Raw genomic sequence first — 21,511 nt, 5'->3', positions numbered from 1 at the left:
CTTAAATGGTGAGGGAGGATAATGAGGGGAAAGCATGCAGTGGAGAACTTATCAGTAGAACTGAGCAACAATAAAGAATCTAAAACTCTAATAGATGGTGAATTTTAACTAACAAGCACCTGTCAAAAAGTTTTCTGGAGCGAGTCTGGGACACTTTCCTGGATACAACAAGGGGGCAAGCAATATTGGATTTAATAATGAGCCGGATATAATTAGTAACCGAATTGCGTGCGAATATTTATCAATGTTCATAACATGATTGCATTTGAAAGCAAAAGTACAAATCAGCTACGAGAATTTGCCTTAGGGAAGGCCGATTTTACTGAGACTGTCTACAATAAACTGGGAAAAGAATCTGCTAATAGCTACAACAGTTGAAGAACAGTGGAGAATGTTTAAGGAACATTATCGCAATACAGAACCAGTTCATACCAGAGTAGGAAAAGCACAACTTCACAGCAACAACAGCCATGGACAACTAAAAGATATGGGACAGCATAAAAATAAAAGAAAGGGCTTACAAAAACTTTAAGCAGCAGAGGTCTTGTCAAATGGAAAAGATACAAAATCTAAAAGGGCCACAAAGCAGCTTATAAGAGCTACAAGAAGAGTTGAAAGAAAATTTGCAAGGGACATCAAGATCAACAAAAAGAAGTTTGGTAGGTGCATAAAGGGAAAGCAAGCGGTCAGGAACAATGTTAGCCCGCTAAAGACTGAAAGTGGGGATATTATCAATGACTATGAGGTAATGGTAGACATGTTGAATAATTCTTTTGCCTCAGTATTTACAATAGAAAAGCAGAATAGCTTGCCAGAAATCCTGAAGAAATTAATAGTGGACCAGGGACACGGTCAAAGTAAAATTAACTAAACAAAACATTGATAATGAGGAATTTATTGCAACTTGAGTAACAAATTTTGGGGATTTGTCACTCAATTCCTCAGAATTTCAACTCTTTTTTCTGCATTTGTGCTCAAGTGCAGTACAGCCCAAAACCACTTTACATACATTTCCATAAAACCTTTTAATTTGTGTATTATTCCATGTATGCTGTGCAACAGTATTAAGTTCTAATAAATAAAATCTGACATACTGATGAAAAATCAATCTGAAACATTAACACTGCTTCTCTCTCAACTGCTGCTTTACCTGCCTGATTGTTTCCAGAATTCTGTGTTTTATTTCAGATTTCCCACAGTCAACAGTACTTTTTGCTTTGGTCTTTAGTATAGTAATAGTGAAACTCAGTTTTAATCCACAAATCACGTTGGTCTACATGCACTGCTTGTTATCTCCAGGATCGAATACACTAATCAACTGTTTACAGCAAGAATAATTTATCTGGGTCAAATATTTAACAAAGTCTTTTCAATATATTGGATAGTAAAAGAGGCATTTTGATCCAACAAAACTCATACCTCAAGAACCCCAACACCTGCATCTCAGCAACAAACAACATTTTGAACGCCTTAATCGTTTTCCTTGAGCCCAGTTTATAATGTTCTTAGAACTTTTCTTTCTGATGTCAGCACTAAGCATTTCTTCCACCAATCTAAATTTGTGCCCTCTGGTCATACTTTACAGACTGACTTTCAAGCGATATTCAGGATTTTCCTTCATGAGGTCCTCCGTCAAACACGCACTTTCTAGTCTGTGGATTGGAACTCCGCCAACATTATGAAGGGGTTCCAGAAGCCAGTCATGTGAACTCCACTAGCTATGACTGCATATGACGCAATATTTGCATTTTCACTCATTTCTGCCATGTAGCTCGTTTTCAACTTAGTAATAGCTACAAATTAAAAACATAGAATTTACACTCGATAAAATTTTTGCTGTTTTTTAAGTGTGATATATAGGTATGATTTCTCTTATGTTAACACAGGTTGAAGTAGCTTACCTCTAATAAATAAAAGTATCTGTTGAACTGTGGACTTTTGGTATCTTCTAATCCTTTCAGCTGCCGTGTAATGAACATGAAAATGTCCTGTCCATACAAAAAAAGCAACATTCAACAAATTATGCAAAAGCAATTTAAAATACTCCCAAATGGTAAAACTGAATGTTACATTCCAATCTTCAGAACGCTCAGAAAGTTGCATTTGTGGTGAAATATCTGCATAAAATAGACTTCCAAAAAATCCAAACTAAAATAGATTTTCAGAATTAAAAGCTAAAATACCAAAATAGTGAGCTGTAAATTGCACAGGCTTTTGAAATAAATGCTAATGTTAAAAGTAATCAGTACAAATAGAAAAGACCACTATTGACAAAGCTCTGCTGCTTCTTCCAGGAACTTTTTAAAATGTGCTGCGTCATGCAGATTCAGGTTATAACAGTACAAAAGATGGTTTCACTTTATTATGGGGTTAAACAAATCCCAATACAATACCAATGTGTAACCACAGGAATAAACTAAATAATAAACTTAAAAATTGCATCTCATGCTTGAAGGTTATGGCTTCTTAGTGAAAACTGAAGCATTGCATTTTTATCGAGAGTGCGACAGAACATAGCATCTTGCCCACATTTTCTGATATCAGTTATGCAATTAACGAAACTTACCGACACATGTAGATCACTTTACAACAGGGAAATGAGAGAAGCTACCCTCAACTCCCCCCAAGTTTCCCTACTAGTCAAAGAGACATGGTGGCAACAAGTTTCCTATCCATACCTTCAGCTAAGCATGGTAATTGGGATCAGGAGAACTCAAAGCCAGTTTCATAAAAATATAATTATATATGGAGACAGAAAATTGAAAGCAATGGAAATATACAGCAGCCCAATCAGCTTCCCTGAAAAGGCGGAATTACTCTTTTGGATGTTCACTCAAATCAAAAACAAAGATAAGCAAGATAATTCCTAGGAGTGTAACATATTTATCAACCTGTAAACTGCTTTGTAGGAAAGCAGAATACTTTTACATGATATTTAAAATATTTCAAAGAAACAACAGGAAGACACAGAAGAGTTAAAAAGTCAAAAGCAGCTAGGACAGTAATAAAAGGTATGGCAATGATACACACAAAGAAAAGTAAAGAATGTAGGGAGAATAGGAAACAATCCACTCAAATGAAGGTCTGAAATCAGAAGAGATAATGCTGAATTGAATGGACACAGACTTCCTTATCCTAATGACAAAAGAAAATGCACACTCCAAACAATATTCAAAACATTAAGCCTTCTTTTCCTCTCATTAGTCACATAACACATATAGCCAATAATATCCTACTGTAAAATAAATGGTGGAATACTCAGGAATATTATGAGATACTATTCTTGACTCTTATTGAGCTAGATTAGGACAGAGCAGGAGGCCAAACACAAAGGTTAGACAATAGGATGGAATTTAAACAGGCAAAATATCGAGAGATCAAAATTGTACTTCAGATGTTCAGCAAAGCAATTATCTAATCTCCATTTCAAGTACATAGAGGTAGTTAAAAATGAGAAATGAATATAGTGCAGCATACAGCTACCTCGCATTTAGCGCACCAAATATGTTTTTAAAAGAAATAAGAATATAGGAAATATGGACTGACTACATTCCTGATCTATAATTTTTTAGATTAAGTTATTAGCTGGCAGTCTCTGGGTGTGGGCTGACTGACTCCAGCTGGTCTGTGTCTCACACACACAGACCTGCTGTTTGTTCGCTTGGGGTGCAAAGTGAGAATTGGCAAAAAAGGCTCCAGGTCTTCGTCTTTCCCTCACTCCAGCAAAATGCTGCTGGCACAGATGGGGAGAGAATGCTGGGTTCTCAGTCTGGAATTGGGTAATGAGTTCCCATACCTTCACTGGTTATTTGTGGGCAGGGCCTTGGGAAGGCAACAAGCCTAGTTCAGCCAGAGTTACAACTGGGAGAGCCCAGAGTAGCCACAGGCAAGCAATGCATTCAGGGGGACTGGAACAGAAAGATTCATCCCACTGGGAGAGACCAGGAATGGGTGTCCATTCCATCAGAAGAGCTATCCTTCCCATTCTACTAGCAGAAATTGAGAATCTGTCTCGATTCCACGAGCAGCATGCAAAACCCATTACAGACACTGGGAAATTTATTTGTCTCAAGAGCAATTATAGATGAGCAACAAATGCTGGCTTCAATAGTCCTGTCCAAATCCTGTGAATAATAAAACCTGCCACGTCAAACATTCATTCCCTCTTGCATAACTATCGACAAGATGCAATTTACAACTCAAAGTCTTTTCGACAACATCTCCCAAACCTGCAACTGCAGTACCCAGGGGTGGCATAGTGGCAAGTACTGCTGCTTCACAGTGCCAGGGACCCAGATTCGATTCTGGCCTTGGGTGACTGTCTGTATGGAGTTTACACGTTCTCCCCATGTATACGTGGGTTTCCTCTGGGTGCTCCGGTTTCCTCCTACAGTCCAAAGATGTGTGGGTTAGGTTGATTGGCTATGCTAAATTACGCCTTAGTGTCAGGGGGGTTAGCAAGTTAAATTCATGGGGTAACAGAGATAGGACCGAGGTGGGATTGTCGTCGGTTCAGGTTTGATGGCTTGAATGACCTCCTTCTGCACTGTAGGGAGTTTATTCTAAATACAGAAGGACATTAAGACATATGGGAACACTACCAACTGCAACTTCTCCTCTAAGTCACACAAGATCTTGACTTAGAAATACATCACAATTCCTTCATTGTTGCTAGATCAGAGACTTGGGACAGCCATAGCACTGTGGGTGCACCTTCAACATGCTGGCTACATAGGTTCAAGGCAGCACTTCACCACTAGCTTCTCAAGAGCAACAGGATTGTGCAATAAATGCTGGCATTGTCAGCAACACCCATAGTCCACGAACAAGAAATCTCTACTGCTCATCTCTTGACCCAAATCATCTCACTTACCCATCAAACTGCACTTACTTTTATGAATATGGTAATATAGTGGCTAAATTACCGGTCTACTGCTCCAGACAATTTGAGATCCAAACTTATTTCGGTAGTTTGAGAATCTGAATATATTTCTGTGAAATCTAAAAGTAAAACACTAGCTATGTCAGATTTTCATAAAATCATAATTAATGTCCTTCAGGGAAGACACCCAGCCTGACCTATAGGTGGCTCCAGTTTCACACCAATATGGGTAATGCTTAACTGCCCCGTATCAAACCACAATAAGAAATACAACATGGTATGGCAACTAGAGATGGACAATCAGCCTCAACAGTCATATCCACATCTCAAGCATGAAATAAAGCCAGATCAAAGATATGTCAGATAATCTGTGGAATATTTTGAGCAGATTTTGCCTCCATACCGAAACACAGAAGATGCTGATGAATTTAATCAGAATTGATGATGCAGCTGTCAATAACAGAACAATCTGGAGTTCTTTCCTCATTAAGAAAAGAAAGCTAGTGGTAGACCTATAAAAGATTTCTCAAGTTACACCAAGGTTCAATGTGGCAAAAGTGAAGCCAGCCCGAATCAAGAAAAAGAGGCATAAATGTGAGATAACCAGGAGGTCAACTCAAGAATATATAGAACATAGAACATAACAGCGCAGTACAGGCCCTTCGGCCCTCGATGTTGTGCCGAACAGTGGAACCAATCTAATGACCAATCTAATTAGGAGTCGCAGTGTAATGTTGCAACTGTACACTACTCTAGTGCGGCCGCACTTGGAGTACTGTGTGCAGTTCTGGTCCCCGCATTACAAGAAGGATGTGGAGGCGTTGGAGAGGGTGCAGAGGAGGTTTACTAGGATGTTGCCTGGTATGGTGGGGAGGTCCTATGAGGAGAGACTGAGGGATCTAGGGTTGTTTTCGTTGGAAAGAAGGCGGCTAAGAGGGGATCTTATTGAAACATATAAGATGATTAGAGGTTTAGATAGGGTGGATAGTGATAGCCTTTTTCCTCGGATGGAGAAAGCTAGCACGAGGGGGCATGGCTTTAAATTAAGGGGGGGTAGCTACAGGACGGATGTCAGGGGTAGGTTCTTTACCCAGCGGGTGGTGAGGGATTGGAATGCCCTGCCTGCTGCAGTTGTAAATGCGTCTAGTTTGGGGGCGTTTAAGAGATCTCTGGATAGGTTTATGGACGAAAAGGGATTGGTATAGGCTAGTGGGTCATTGTTTTTGTAACTGGTCGGCGCAACATCGTGGGCCGAAGGGCCTGTTCTGCGCTGTAATGTTCTATGTTCTATGTTCTATGTTGACCCTCTAACCTAAACTATTCCAATGTTATCCATATGCCTATCCACTGACCATTTGAATGCCCTTAAAGTTGGTGAGTCCACAACTGCTGCAGGCAGGGCATTCCATGCCCTTACTACCCTCTGAGTAAAGAACCTACCTCTGACATCCGTCCTATAATTACCACCCCTTAATTTAAAGCTACGTCCCCTTGTGTTAGCCATCACCATCCAAGGTAAAAGGCTCTCACTGTCCACCCTATCCAATCCTTTGATCATCTTGTATGCCTCAATCAAGTCACCACGTAACCTTCTTCCCTCCGATGAAAATAACCTCAAGTCCCTCAGCCTTTCCTCATAAGACCTTCCCACCATACCAGGCAACATCCTGGTAAACCTCCTCTGCACCCTTTCCAATGCCTCCACATCTTATAATGCGGCGACCAGAACTGTACGCAATACTCCAAGTGCGGCCGCACCAGAGTTTTGTACAGTTGTAACATGACCTCACGGCTCCGAAATTCAATCCCTCTACCAATAAAAGCTAACATGCCGTACGCCTTCTTAACAACCTTATCAACCTGGGTGCCAACTTCCAGGGAGCTATGCACACGTACCTCGAGATCTCTCTGCTCGTCAACACTACTAAGAGTCCTTCCATTAGCCCTATATTCTGTACTCCTGTTATTCTTACCAAAGTGAATCACCTCACACTTTTCCGTATTAAACTCTATTTGCCACCTCTCGGCCCAGCTCTGCAGCTTATCTATATCCCTCTGCAAATTGTAACATCCATCCTCACTGTCTACAACTCCTCCAATTTTGGTGTCGTCAGCAAATTTACTAATCCATCCTTCTACACCCTCATCTAGGTCATGTATAAAAATGACAAACAGCAGTGGCCCCAAAACAGATCCCTGAGGTACACCACATGTAACTGCACTCCAGGTTGAATATTTCCCATCAACTACCACCTTCTGTCTTCTATCAGCTACCCAATTCCTGATCCAAACTGCTAAATCACCCTCAATCCCATGCATCTGCATTTTCTGCAATAGCCTACCACAGGGATAATTTTGAAAAGACCGGTATGTGGAACATGCTGCACAGGGAATGTTGATGCTTACATCATTTATGCATTTAACAATTGTCTGAATACACATAAATGAGGAAGAAGGGAATAAAACAGCAAGATGAGATGAGGAAAGGAGTGGAAGGAGGTTTGTGTCGAGTGTCAAACTGGATTGGAAAATTTTAATCAGTCAAAGATTCTATGCAATTCAATATCTATGAAAGTCCATTATAAGATTTGGCTCCCAACCTTCTGATTCAGAATCATCAACAGAACCAGACTTAAACTCATTATATATTTTTTGCAAAAAGTCGAGGACAACATCATTAACACGTGAATGATCTGCCATTGTATTATGTTTTAAGGGATATAAATCTAATGTTCAGAATCTAGGTACTTATAGAACATTTTTGATAAAATTCACCTTCTAGAACCTACAGAATGACCCATCTCTTTAAACTTTCAGAAAATAAAACAAATAGATATGAAAAGGATGTAAATAATGAGCAGTTGGAGAGGCTAGGCTTGTACCCACTGGAGTTGAGAGAGATAAGAGGTCACTTGATTCAAACACAAGACCCAGAGGGATTTTGACATGTTTCCTCTTGTGAGAAAATCTAAAATTCAGGGGAGGGTCACTGTTTAAAAATAGGGGTTGCCCACGTGAAATGAAGATGAGGCAAACATTCTTCACACTCTTCCTGAAAAGGTGGTGGAAACAGGGTCTTTGAATATTTTTACGGCAATGGTCAATAGATTCTTGTTAGGCAAGGGGGTGATAAGTGATTAGGGAGAGGCAGGATGCAAATTTGAGGTTACAATTAGATCAGCCATGACCATGTTAAGTGGCGGAGTAAGGTCCATGGGCCGAAAGGTCAAAATGTCATGTTAGCCCACATATTTAATAGAATCATAGTATGACATAATACAAATTGGGCTTGTACTGGCTCTTTGAAAGGGCAATCCACTTAGTACCACTCCCTTACTCTTCCTCCGTAGCCCTACAAATATTTTCATCCAAATATTTAATAGAATATGATCTCCAATTTGTGTTACCATACAAAAGCTCTCTTCCCCAAAGACACAATCCACAGGTAAATTTGGAAATTGACATTTAGCAATTGAAAGAATTGCCCTTCCAAGAGACAATATAAATTGGAATAAAACATAACATGCTGACATATTCAGCTGGTCTGACAGCAGGAATATAAAACATGGAGAGGAACTTAAAACAAATACCATCACTAAGGAAGAAGCACTGAGCAAATCATCAGGATTTAAGACAGGCAGGTCCCAGGGCCTCATAGCCTATACCCTTGGGTCTTAAAAAGAAGTGGCAGCAGAGATAGTGCAGGTGTTCATTATAATATTTCAACATTTCCTGGATTCTGGTAAGGTTCCAGTAGATTGGGAACTAGCCAATGTAATGTCCCTGTTCAAAAAGGGAGAAAAGCAGAAAGTAGGAAACTATAGACCAGTTAGTTAACTGTCAGCTGTTGGAACCCATTATCAAGGAAGTAGCAGTCAAAACACGTGCACTTATGACGGATAAATTGTGTTGCTAGAGTTCTTTGAAATGTAACAAGCAAAGTGGATAATGGAGGTCATGTAGATGTAATGTATCTGGACTTGCAGAAGGCATTTGATAACGTGCCGCACAGGTTTCACAGAAATCCTACAGTGCATATGGTAGGTAGCCATTCAGCCCACCAAGTCTGCACCAACTCTCCAACAAAGCATCTTACCTAGGCCCTATCCCTACAACCCAATGTATTTATCCTGTATATCTTGGGACACTCAGGATAACTTAGCATGGCCAAGCCACCTAACCTGCACATCTTTGGAATGTGGGGAAAAAAACCAAAGCACCCAGAGGAAAGCCATGCAGGCGTGGGGAAATTGTGCAAACTCCACACAGAGAGTCACCCAAGGTTGGAAGTGAACCCAGGTCCTTAGCACTATGAGGCAGCAGTGCTAAGCACTGTGCCCCCTTGTTAATAAGCAAGATAAGGTCCCATGTTGTTCGGGGTTATACATTAGTTTGGATAGAGCGTTGGCTAAGAAACAGTGAGGGTAAGTAGGTCTTTTTCTGGTTGGCAAGATCTAACAAGTGATGTCCTACAGGGTTTGGTTCTCAACCATTCACAATCTATATTAATGATTTGAATGCAGGAATAAAATATACTACAGCCAAATTTGCCAATAGTTCATAAATTCAGAATTAGAATTAGGCCAGAATTAGGCCATTCAGCCCATCGAGTCCACCCTGCCATTCGATCATGACTGATATGCTCCTCATCCCCATTTTTCTGCCTTCTCCTCATAACCCTTCAACCCATTACCAACTGAAAATCTGTCTAACTGCTCCTTAAATTTACTCACTGATCCAGCACCCACTGCACTTTGGGATAGTGAATTCCACAGATTCTCAACCCTTTGGGAGAAGTAGTTTCTCCTCAACTCTGTTTTAAATTTGCTACCCCTTATCCTAAGGCAACAACTTCTTGTCCTAGAATGTACCACCAGCGAAAGCATCCACTCCATGTCTGGTTGATCCGTACCTTTTATCATCTTGAACACTTCATTTTGATCTCCTCTCATTCTTCTAAATTCCAGAGTATAGGCCTAAACCGTTCAATCTCTCTTCATACAACAAACCTCTCATCCCTGGAATCAATCTAGTGAACCTCCTCTGAACTGCCTCCAATGCTACGACACCTTTCCTCAAATAGAGGCCAAACTTTTTTTTAATATTCATTTGTGGGACATGGCCAACATTGACTGCCAACATTTATTGCCCATCCCTGGTTGCCCTTGAGAAGGTTCTGGTGACCTGCCTTCTTGAATCGCTGCAATCCATGTTCTGTAGGTTAACCCACAATGCCGTTAGAGAGGGAATTCCAGGATTTTCACCCAGTGACTACGGAGGAACGACAATATATTTCCAAGTCAGGAGAGTGATGGCTTATAGAGGAACTTGCAGGTGGTGGTATTCCCATTTATCTGCTGCCCTTGTCCTTCTAGATGGAGGTGGTCATGGGCAAAATATTCCAGATGCGGCTCACCAATGCCTTGTATAGTTGCAACAATACTTCCTTACCTTTATATTCTAATTCTTTAGCTATAAATGCCAACATTCCATTCACTTTCTTTACTATCTGCTGTATCTGCATGCTATTTTTCTGTGACTCATGAACGAGGACACTCAGATCCTTCTGCACCAAAGTACCCCGAAGTCTGTCCCCCTTTAGATAATAAGTTGCCTTCCCATTTTTGCAATCAAAATCATGACCTCACACTTATTCACGTTAAACTCCATCTGGCATATTTTGGCCCACTCTCCTAACCTACCTATATCCATTTGTAAGGTTTTTATTTGTTCATTGCAACTTACTGTCCCACTTATTTTTGTGTCATCTGCAAATGTGGCTACAAAGCCTTCTATCCCTTTATCCATGTCATTAATATAGATCGTAAATAGCTGGAGCCCAAGGACCAAACCCTGTGGCACCCCACGAGTTACTTCGTCATCCAGGAAAAAAAATCATTTATCCTGACTGACTTCTGTCCATCAGCCAACCACCTATCAAGCTAATAAATTACCCCTAATCCCACATGATCTAACGTTGTGAATTAACCTTCTGTGCGGCACCTTATCAGACACCTTCCAGAGTCCGGATATATCACATCGACAGGTTCCCCATTATCCACTTTGTTTGTTACGTCCTCAAAGGACTCTAACAAATTAGTCAAACATGATTTGCCCTTTCATAAAACCATGCTGACTCTGATGGATAGTGTTTTGACTTTCCAAACGTCCTGATGTTGCTTCCTTTATAATTGATTCTAACACTTTCCCAACAACAGATGTTAAACTAGCTGGTCTGTAATTTCCAGGAACTGGAAAATGGAATTTAATGTTGGCAAGTGCAAGGTGGTCCACTTTGGTAGGAATAATGGTAGGAAGTATTATTACTTACATGGAGAAAAACTGCAGCAGGCAACGGTGCAGAGGGACCTCGGGGTCCTTGTGCATGAGTCGCAAAAACCCAGCTTGCAGGTGCAGCAGGTGGTCAGGAAGGCAAATGGGATGCTGGCCTTCATAGCGAGGGGGATTGAATATAAAAGTAGGGAGGTCTTGCTGCGGCTATATAGGGCATTGGTGAGGCCACAGCTGGAGTACTGTGTGCAGTTTTGGGCGCCGTACTTACGCAAGGATATTTTGGCCTTGGAGGGAGTGCAGAGGTGGTTTACCAGGCTGATGCCGGAGTTGAGGGGGTTGAGCTATGAGGAGAGGCTGAATAAATTAGGCTTGTACTCGTTAGAGTTTAGAAGAATGAGGGGAGATCTCATTGAGACGTATAAGATGATGAATGGGATGGATAGGATAGAGGTGGAAAGACTCTTCCCGCTCAGAAAGGACAGTAGGACTAGGGGGCACAGCCTCAAGATAAAGGGGGGGCGGTTTAGAACAGAGTTGAGGAAGAACTTCTTCACTCAAAGGATGGTGAATCTCTGGAATTCTCTGCCCGTTGAAGTGGTGGAGGCTGCCTCGCTAAATATTTTTAAGACGCGGGTTGATGGGTTTTTGATAAGAGAGGGGATTAAGGGTTATGGGGAGAGGGCGGGAATGTGGAACTGAGCCACGACAGATCAGCCATGATCTTATTGAATGGTGGGGCAGGCTCAAGGGGCCAGATGGCCTACTCCTGCTCCTATTTCTTATGTTCTTATACCCTTTGCCCAAGAGCTATTTCTAACACCTTCCTGAAAACATACAATGGTTCCATCTCAACTGCTTTGTTTGATAGCAGGTTCCACAGGCTCACCATTCTCTGCATAAAGAAATTTCTCCTCATCTGAGTCCTAAATTATTTACACCGTATTCACTATGATCCCTGGTTCTGGACACACACACCATCCGGAACGCCCTTCCTGCATCTACCATGTCAAGTCCTGTTAGAATTTTATAGATCTCTATGAAATCTTCTTCATTCTCCTGAACCCCTGTAAATTTAATCCTAACTGACTGAATCACTGCTTATAAATCAGTCCTGACATCCCATGAATCAGTGTGGTAAAACTTCACTACACTCTCTACATTAGAAAAAGCCTTCCTTAGATGAGGAGACTAAAACTATACACAACATTCAGATGGGGACTCACCAAGACCCCATATATTGCAGCAATTACTGCTCCTGTATGCAACTCCTTTCGCTATGAAGGTCAACATACCATTTGCCTTCTTTCCCGCCAATTATACCTGCATACTTACCTTCAGCTTGCAACAAAACCCTGCAATGAAGTTGCAGTGAAAATCCCCTAGTCGCCACACTCTGGTGCCTGTTCGGGTACACTGAGGGAGAATTTAGAGTGGCCAATACACCTAAACCAACACATCTTTTGGACTGTGGGAGGAAACAGGAGCATCAAATGAAACCCTAACCGACACAGAGAAAGTGCAGATTCCGCACAGACAGTAACACAAGCCGGGAATCGAATGTGGGTCCCTAGCACTGTAAGGCAGCAGGACTAACCATTGTACCACCGTGCACCCTGAAGCCCTGTCTGCCCTACCAGCTGGATTTAAAAGATTGTTTTTACTGGCAAGGCCAGCATTTGTTGTCCATTCCTAATTGCTCCTTAAATGAGTAACCTATGTCATTTCAGAGGGCAATTAAAAGTCAACCACATTACTGCAGGTCTAGAGTCATATGTAGATCAGACCAGAAAAGGACGATAGATTTGTCTCCCTAAAGGAGATCAGTGAATCGGATGGGTTTTTAAAACATACGATAACAATTCTCACAGTCACCATTACCAAGGCAAGCTTTCAATTCTGTATTTACTGGTTGAATTCAAACTCCACTAGCTGCCATGATGGGACTTGAAATCAGATTCCCAGAGCATTAGCTTGGACCTCTAGATTAGTAGTCCAGTCACACTGCCACTACACCATCAAGTCCTGTATCACATCGCGATAGGGAATGCAGAATTCCACTTGCTGAAATAAACAACATGACCATGAAATCAACAATTCTATGACAAAACAGTTAATTCTATCTTCAAAGTGAATATGGAGCTGATTCCGGTTTCAACAATCACAATTTACCTTAAGTTTATCATGAGATGTATATGGAGCTTCTGGAGCATAGATTCTGAAAATATCAGCCAGGCAACATGCCACGAGCAGACGAACATCTTTATTCGGGTTCCTGAGAAAGAATTCCGAAGCCAAATGCAAAGCCAATGGAAGGTATTGTTGTTTTTCATCTTCAGAATCCTGGTCCATATCCATGAATGTTTTAACCACCATCTGTACAGTCATAATGAACATTGTCAAACTCATGTTCCCAAATTAAGTTTAAATTATCTTCTACAAATGAAAGTAAAAATAAGAAGAAAACAGGCTGAATACTGAAAGGCTATATGTACACAAACTAAGCCTCAGAATACAATTTTAAATATTGATATAAGAATGCATACAAAACAACAAAATTAGATTACACAGAAAAATCATTCTAATGTAGAAATTCTAAAATTGGAAATCCAATCTCACTTGGATTTTGAATAGATAATATCCCATTACGTGACTTACCTGTATCAAAAAACAACTAGCATTTATACAGCACCATTAACGAAACAAAATGCCCTTTGTTTCACAGAGGCATAATAGAACAAAGTAGAGCGCACAGCCACATTAAGAGATGCTAATGCAGCTAACCAAAAGCTTGGTCAAAAAAATAATTTCAATGAGCATCATACAGGAGGAAAACAAAGGTAGAGGGATTAAGGGAGGAAATTCCAGAGCAGAGGGCCCAGGCAGCTGAAGGCATGAACCAATAATGGAGCAACTAAAATTAGGGATGCTAAGAGATCAAATTGGAGGCGCAGTTTTCTGGGGGGCTGAGAGAAATCTATTGCATAGTTATGATGGCAACATTAATTATCCTAATATAGGCTGGGACAGCAATAGCATAAAGGACAAGGAGGGAGAAGAGTTTCTGAAGTGAATTCATGAGAATTTTTTTCACATCATTATGTTTAATACAACTTGCACTAACAGGTTTAAGGATTCGTACACATACGAATTTCTGTCCCTGCACCTGCAGAATTGTATCCTTTATTTCATATTGTTTCTCCCCATTCTGATCAAAACAAATCACTTAATTCATCTCTGCATTACATTTCACCTGCCACTTGTCCGCCCATTCTACCAACTTTTCTCTGTCCTTTTGTAGTTTAACACTATCGTTCTCTCAGTTTTGTATCATCTACAAATTTTGAAATTGTGCCCTGTACACAAAGGGCTAGATCATTCACGCACATCAGAAGGGACCTAAATCCAATACCTGGGGAATCCATGCTGATATTTCTTAATCAACCCATATCGACCAAGTGACTTAATTTTATTCCAAATTATCATTTACAAAAGCTAGCCACCACCGAGGTGAAACTGACCCACTTTAGTATGTCCTTACAACTGTTTGAACAGAGTGCAAATGTTTGCAATTCTCCAGTCTTCTGGCACTATCCTTTTATCTCAAGAGCATTTGGAAATTATGATCAATACTTCCATCCTTATTTCCCTCAACATCCTTGGGTGTATCTCATCTCATTAATTTCAAGTACAGCCAGTCTCTTGAATATCCCTTGTCAATTCCAAGTCCATCAAGTTACTCAACTACCTCCTATTTTGCCATGACTTGGGCAACATCTTCTTGGTAAAGACAAATGCAAACTACCCATTTCATACCTCAGCCATGTCCCCTGCTTCCATGTACGTATGTCCTTTAGGTCCATAATTGACTCTGTTCCTTTTACCAGTTTCTTTCTATTCATAAGCCTATGGAAAACTTTGGGATTTCCTTTTAGGTCAGCTGCTGGACTCTCTCTTTCCTTCAATAGATGGCCCAAGGTCTGCTTTGGGAACTGGTTGCCCTTTTCCTTCCTAATCCCTAAATTTTGACTGCATGACGATACCCCTCTTTCTATCAATGCCATTGGTATCGATATGGATCATGATCTTTGATTGCTCGCTTCCCCCCGAACCCTAAGGGGGGATAGTTTCCCTTTGTCAGTCACATGAGATGTTATTTGCCACTTTGATGAGAGCCATTTCAGCATTGTGGCTAGACTAGAAACCTAACTGGAGGAATTTACTCATGGAATTTTGGGGAAAATGGGCACAAATTTGGTAGGCAACAACGCCCTTGTGAACTTTGAAGAGGAAATGGGAGGGTAGAGATGGATGAATTGTGGACAGACATTTTGAGGAGTGGGGTGCTGATGACAGTTTTGAAGGAGAGGACGACCAAATTGGGAACCAAGAGCAAAAGGAAGAGGAGGAATGCTTGCATTTATAGAGTGACTTCCACAAGAATGAGATGCTCCCAAGCACTTTAGAGTCAATGGTGGTGAGAACGGAGTAAAGGGACTTTCAGACAAGTTGAGTGAGAGGGCAAATATATGTCAGCTATGTCAGACTCCTATTTATTGACTTCAGCTCAGCCTTCAACACTATTAATGCTACAAAATTCATTTCCAAATTCCGTGGCCTGGGCCTTGGCACCTCCCTCTGCGAATGGATCCTGAACTTCCTAACTCAGAGATCACAATCAGCAAAGATAGGGAACAACACCTCCTCCATAATCATCCTTAACACCATTGTCCCACAAGGCTGTATTCTCAACCCCCCTACTATATCCCTTATACATCTATGACTATGCGGCCAAATTACCCTCCAATTCAATTTTAAAGTTTGCTGACGACACCACTGTAGAGGGTCGGATCTGTACTGTGTCTGAGACAGTACAGGAACGAAATAGAGAATCTGGTGAACTGGTGCGGGAACAATAATCTCTCCCTCAATGCCAACGAAACGAAGGAGATTGTCACTGACTTCAGGAAGCGTAAAGGACAATGTGCCCCTGTCTACATCAATGGGATGAAGTAGAAAGGGTCAAGAGCTTCAGGTTTTTAGGTGTCCAGATCACCAACCTGTCCTGCTCCCCCCATGCCCACACTGTAGTTAAGAAAGCCCACCAATGCTCTACTTTCTCAGAAGATTAAGGAAATTTGACATGTCAGCTACAACTCTCACCAACGTGTTTCAGATGTACCATAGAAAACATTCTTTCTGGTTATATTACAACTTGGTATGGCTCCTGCTCTGCCCAAGGCTGCAGGGAACTACAAAAGGTGATGAAAGTAGCCCAATCCATCATGCAAACCAGCCTCCCATCCATTGACTCTGTTTACACTTCCTGCTGCCTTGGCAAAGCAGCCAGCATAATTAAGGATCCCACGCACCCTGGACATTGTCTCTTCCATCTTCTTCCTTCAGGAAAAAGATACCAAACTCTGAGGTCACGTATCAACTGACTCAAGAACAGCTTCTTCCCTGCTGCTATCAGCTGTTTGAATTGATTTACCTTGAATTAAGCTGATCTTTCTCTACACCCTATCTATGGCTAACACTACATTCCGCACACTCTCGTTCCTTTCTCTATGGACGGTATGTGTTGTCTGTATAGCGCGCAAGGAACAATACTTTTCACTGTATGTTAATACATGTGGCAATAATAAATCAAATCAAATATGGCAATATAGAATTTACAGATAAGTTTGCAGTTATCCACTATGGCAGATTATTTAAATGATGATAAATTGGGAAATATTTACGTACAAAGGAACCTAGGTGTTCTTGTACACAAGTCATTGAAAGCAAACATGCAGGTGCAGCTAGCAATTAGGGAGGGAAATGGTGTGTTGGCCTTCATTGCAAGGCATTTTGAGTACAAGCAAAGATATCTTATTACAACTGTACCAGGCCTTGGTGGCATCTGGAATAGTCTATGCAGTTTTAAGAACATAATAAGAACATAAGAAATAGGAGCAGGAGTAGGCCATCCAGCCCTTCGAGCCTGCCCCGCCATTCAATAAGATCATGGCTGATCTGTCGCTGCTCAGTTCCACTTTCCCGCCCTCTCCCCATAACCCTTAATCCCCTCTCTTATCAAAAACCCATCAACCCGCGTCTTAAAAATATTTAGCGAGGCAGCCTCCACCACTTCAACGGGCAGAGAATTCCAGAGATTCACCACCCTTTGAGTGAAGAAGTTCCTCCTCAACTCCGTTCTAAACCGCCCCCCTTTTATCTTGAGGCTGTGCCCCCTAGTCCTATTGTCTTTTTTGAGCGGGAAGAGTCTTTCCACCTCTATCCTATCCATCCCATTCATCATCTTATACGTCTCAATGAGATCTCCTCTCATTCTTCTAAACTCTAACGAGTACAAGCCCAGTTTATTCAGCCTCTCCTCATGGCTCAACCCCCTCAACTCCGGTATCAGCCTAGTAAACCTCCTCTGCACTCCCTCCAAGGCCAAAATATCTTTGCGCAGGTGCGGCGCCCAAAAATGCACACAGTACTCCAGTTGCGGCCTCACCAATGCCCTATACAGCTGCAGCAAGACCTCCCTACTTTTATATTCAATCCCCTTCGCTATGAAGGCCAGCATCCCATTCGCCTTCCTGACCACCTGCTGCACCTGCAAGCTGGGTTTTTGCGACTCATGCACAAGGACCCCGAGGTCCCTCTGCACCGTCACCTGCTGCAGTTTTTCGCCTCGTAAGTAATAGTCCTTCCTACCATTCTTCCTACCAAAGTGGACGACCTCACACTTGCCAACATTAAATTCCATTTGCCATTTCCTGGCCCATTCGCCCAGCCTATCTAGATCCTTCTGCAGACTCTCCACACCCTCCGCACAATTTGCCGTTCCCCCAATCTTGGTGTCATCAGCAAATTTCGACACTCTACACTCGGTTCCCTCCTCCAGATCATCTATATAAATGGTAAAAAGCTGAGGCCCCAGCACCGACCCCTGGGGCACTCCACTAGTCACCATCCGCCAATCCGAATAGCACCCATTAACCCCCACTCTCTGCCTCCTATTTGACAACCAATCCTCTATCCACGCTAACACCCTACCCCCAACTCCATGTCCCTCGACCTTCTGCAATAACCTCTTGTGAGGCACTTTGTCAAACGCCTTCTGAAAATCTAGAAAGACCACATCCACCGGCTCTCCTCTATCCACCGCCCTAGACACATCCTCATAGAACTCCAGTAAATTTGTCAGACGCGACTTCCCTTTAATGAAACCGTGCTGCGTCTGCTCTATCAAGCAATTCCCTTCAAGATGCCTCGCAATTTCCTCCTTAATGACAGATTCTAACATTTTACCTACCACAGACGTTAAACTAACCAGCCTATAATTCCCCGCCTTTTGCCTGGCACCCTTCTTAAACAACGACGTAACATTAGCCGTTTTCCAATCATCCGGCACTTCCCCGGAATCCAGCGACGTTTGGAAAATAACCACCAAGGCATCCACTATCACCTCCGCCATTTCTTTCAGAACCCTCGGATGCATTCCATCCGGTCCTGGGGACTTGTCCACAATCAGCCCCTCCAGTCTGTCGAGCACCGCCTTTCTAGTAACAGTAATGTCATTAAGGCCCTCCAGTCCTACCACCTTTCCATCGCTAACACCCGGCAAATTATTCACGTCCTCCTCCATGAAGACAGAAACAAAAAAGTTATTCAATACCTTAGCCATATCCCCATCCCCTACCACTAGGTCCCCTTTCTCATCCTCTAAAGGACCAACATTCACCCTAGCCAACCTCTTCCTTTTTATATATTTATAAAAACTCTTGCTATCCTTTTTTATATTAAGCGCTAGCCCAGCTTCATAGTTTCTCCTACCCTTCCTTATCAACTTCTTTGTCAATCTTTGTTGACATTTAAACCTCTCCCAATCCTCTTCTCGCCCACTACTCTTAGCTACTCTAAATTCCTCCGCTTTTAGTTTAACACTTTCCTTCACCTCCTTCGTTATCCACGGCTTATTACCTCTCCTCCTACTATCCTTTTTGACCATCGGAATAAATTTCCGTTGAGCACCAAGAAATATCTCCTTAAAGATCCTCCACTGCTCCTCAACAGACCCTCCCTCCAACGCACTCTCCCAGTCCACATTCGCCAATTCTTCTCTCATCCTACCGTATTCCCCTCTATTCAAACAAAGGACGCGTGTCCGGGAACCCACTTTCTCCTCCTCCATCTGCACCAGAAACTCCACCATACAATGATCACTCTCCCCAAGAGGATCCTTCACCACAAGGTCCCTAATTCTACCCGCTTCATTACATAGCACCAGATCCAAGATAGCTCGCTCCCTCATCGGCTCCAACACACACTGTTCGAGGAAACTATCCCGGCAGCATTCCAAGAACTCTTCCTCGAGCCCCCCACGTCCAACATGGGTCGACCAATCAATATGCAGATTGAAATCCCCCATAACTACGGCCAAGTTTTCCCTTGATTCCCATTGCCTCCCATTTTCCTGGAGTTTCTTGATGCCACAATTGCTCGAATGCTGCTTTGATATCAAGGACACTCCACCTTTTGAATTCAGCTCATTTCCATCTAGAAGGACAAGGGCAGCAGACACCTGCAAGTCCCCCTCCAAGCCACTCACCATTATGTAACCATGCTATCCTTAATCAGCAGAGCTACGCCCCCCCCCTTTTCCCTCCTGCCTATCCTTCCTAAACACTTGATAGCCCTGTACATTCAGCTCCCAGTCCCTGTCACCCTGTAGCCACGTCTCTGTAATGGCCACCAGATCGTATCCATTTGTGTCGATCTGCGCCATCAGCTCATCCACTTTATTCCGAATGCTTCGTGCATTCAGATAAAGTGCTTTCATCCCAGCCTTCACCTGGACCCTATCTGCCGCAACGCCACCAACTATACTCACGCCCCCTACTCCCTCTATTATTGGGACATCCTCGGCCTCTTCCCTTACATGTACACTCTCCTTAACTTTAGACCTCGTAAGGTCACCTACCCTCGCACCCTCCCCCCCCGCTAATTAGTTTAAAGCCCTGTCTACAGTCCTCTTTACTCGATTCGCCAGCACTCTGGTCCCAGCACGGTTCAGACCAACCCCATCCCGCCCGAACAGGTCCCACCTACCCCAATACTGGTGCCAATGCCCCATAAATTCAAACCCATTCCTCCCACACCAATCCCTGAGCCACCCATTCACTTCCTTAATCCTGTCAACCCTACGCCCATCTGTACACGGTTCAGGCAGTAGCCCAGAGATAACCACCTTGTCGGTTCTACTTTTTAATTCCATTCCCAGCTTTTCATACTCCCTCCCCAGATCCTCAGTTCGCATTTTGCCTACGTCGTTGGCACCCACATGTACCACAACGACCGGATTCTCACCCTCCCACTCCAGGTTCCTCTGTAGCCCAGATGCGACATCCCGGACCCGAGCACCAGGCAGACAACACACCCTTCTGTGAATATCAAGTTTTGGTCTCCTACTGAAGAAAATATGTAATTGCCACAAAAGGGATGCAGCAAAGGTTCATTGGACTGATTCCTGGGATCGCTACGTTATTTTACGAGGAAGGAGTTGTTCAATTAGCCTGCATTCACCAGAGTTTTGAAGAGTGAGAGCCAATCTCTGAAACAAAATTCAGACAAGGCTGGGCAGACTAAGTGCAATGACGATGTTTCACCTGATTGGTGGGTCTAGAGAACACTGAACCATAGAATCATATAATCCCTGCAGTGCAGAAGGAGACCATTCAGCCCATCAAGTCTGCACCAACTCTCCAAAACAGCATCTTACCCAAGCCCATCCAATCACCCTATGTCCATAACCCAAGAATTTATCACAGCTAATCAACCTAACGTATGCAACTCTGGAGGGGTCATGGTCTCAGGGTACAGGGTAGGTCATTTAGGACTGAAGTTAGAAGAAATTTCTTCAGTCTAAGGTCTAAACTAGAATTTTTCTACAATACAAGGGCATGGGGGCCAAGTCACTGAATGTACTTAAGGAAGAAATAGATTTCTCTACACTAAAGACATCAAGGGGTATCGGGAGAGTAGAGGTATTAAGTTAAGATAGAGGATCAGCCATGATTGCGCTGAATGGCCTACTCCTATTTTCTATGTTTCCATGTTATCAGATGAATCAAGCTTCCACTGTTGACATTCAGAATAGAGATTCTGTCACAGAACAGTGATGGGAACCCATGGTGTGACCCTGTTTTGCATCCTCTTCTTACAATGATTTGTTCCACCATACATAATTGCATTTTATTTTTCAGTTCTGCTGCGCTAAGAATATATTGCTTTTTCCTTTTTTCTCAATCTCCTCTATTTGTATGAACTTCTGCACCTTTG

General features: G+C 42.4%; 1 protein-coding gene across 4 annotated transcripts in view; it reads right to left on the bottom strand.

Moving 5' to 3' along the window:
* Positions 1-21,511, bottom strand: part of pds5a (PDS5 cohesin associated factor A) — a 219,673-nt gene that overhangs the window by 167,820 nt on the left and 30,342 nt on the right. For all 4 annotated transcript variants that reach the window (XM_080188570.1, XM_080188561.1, XM_080188579.1 and 1 more), the window contains exons 3-4: positions 13,346-13,549; positions 1,902-1,988 (exon numbers count right to left, since the gene is read on the bottom strand). In XM_080188570.1, coding sequence (XP_080044696.1) covers positions 1,902-1,988; positions 13,346-13,549 — 291 coding nt within the window. The remainder of the gene's footprint in view (positions 1-1,901; positions 1,989-13,345; positions 13,550-21,511) is intronic.

This window comes from Carcharhinus amblyrhynchos, chromosome 1 (assembly GCF_965287045.1).
Source record: "Carcharhinus amblyrhynchos chromosome 1, sCarAmb.v2.hapA, whole genome shotgun sequence".
In the NCBI taxonomy this organism is placed as follows: Eukaryota; Metazoa; Chordata; class Chondrichthyes; order Carcharhiniformes; family Carcharhinidae; genus Carcharhinus; species Carcharhinus amblyrhynchos.
The sequence above is the reverse complement of the archived record's forward strand: the minus strand, read 5'-3'. Positions and strand labels throughout refer to the sequence as shown.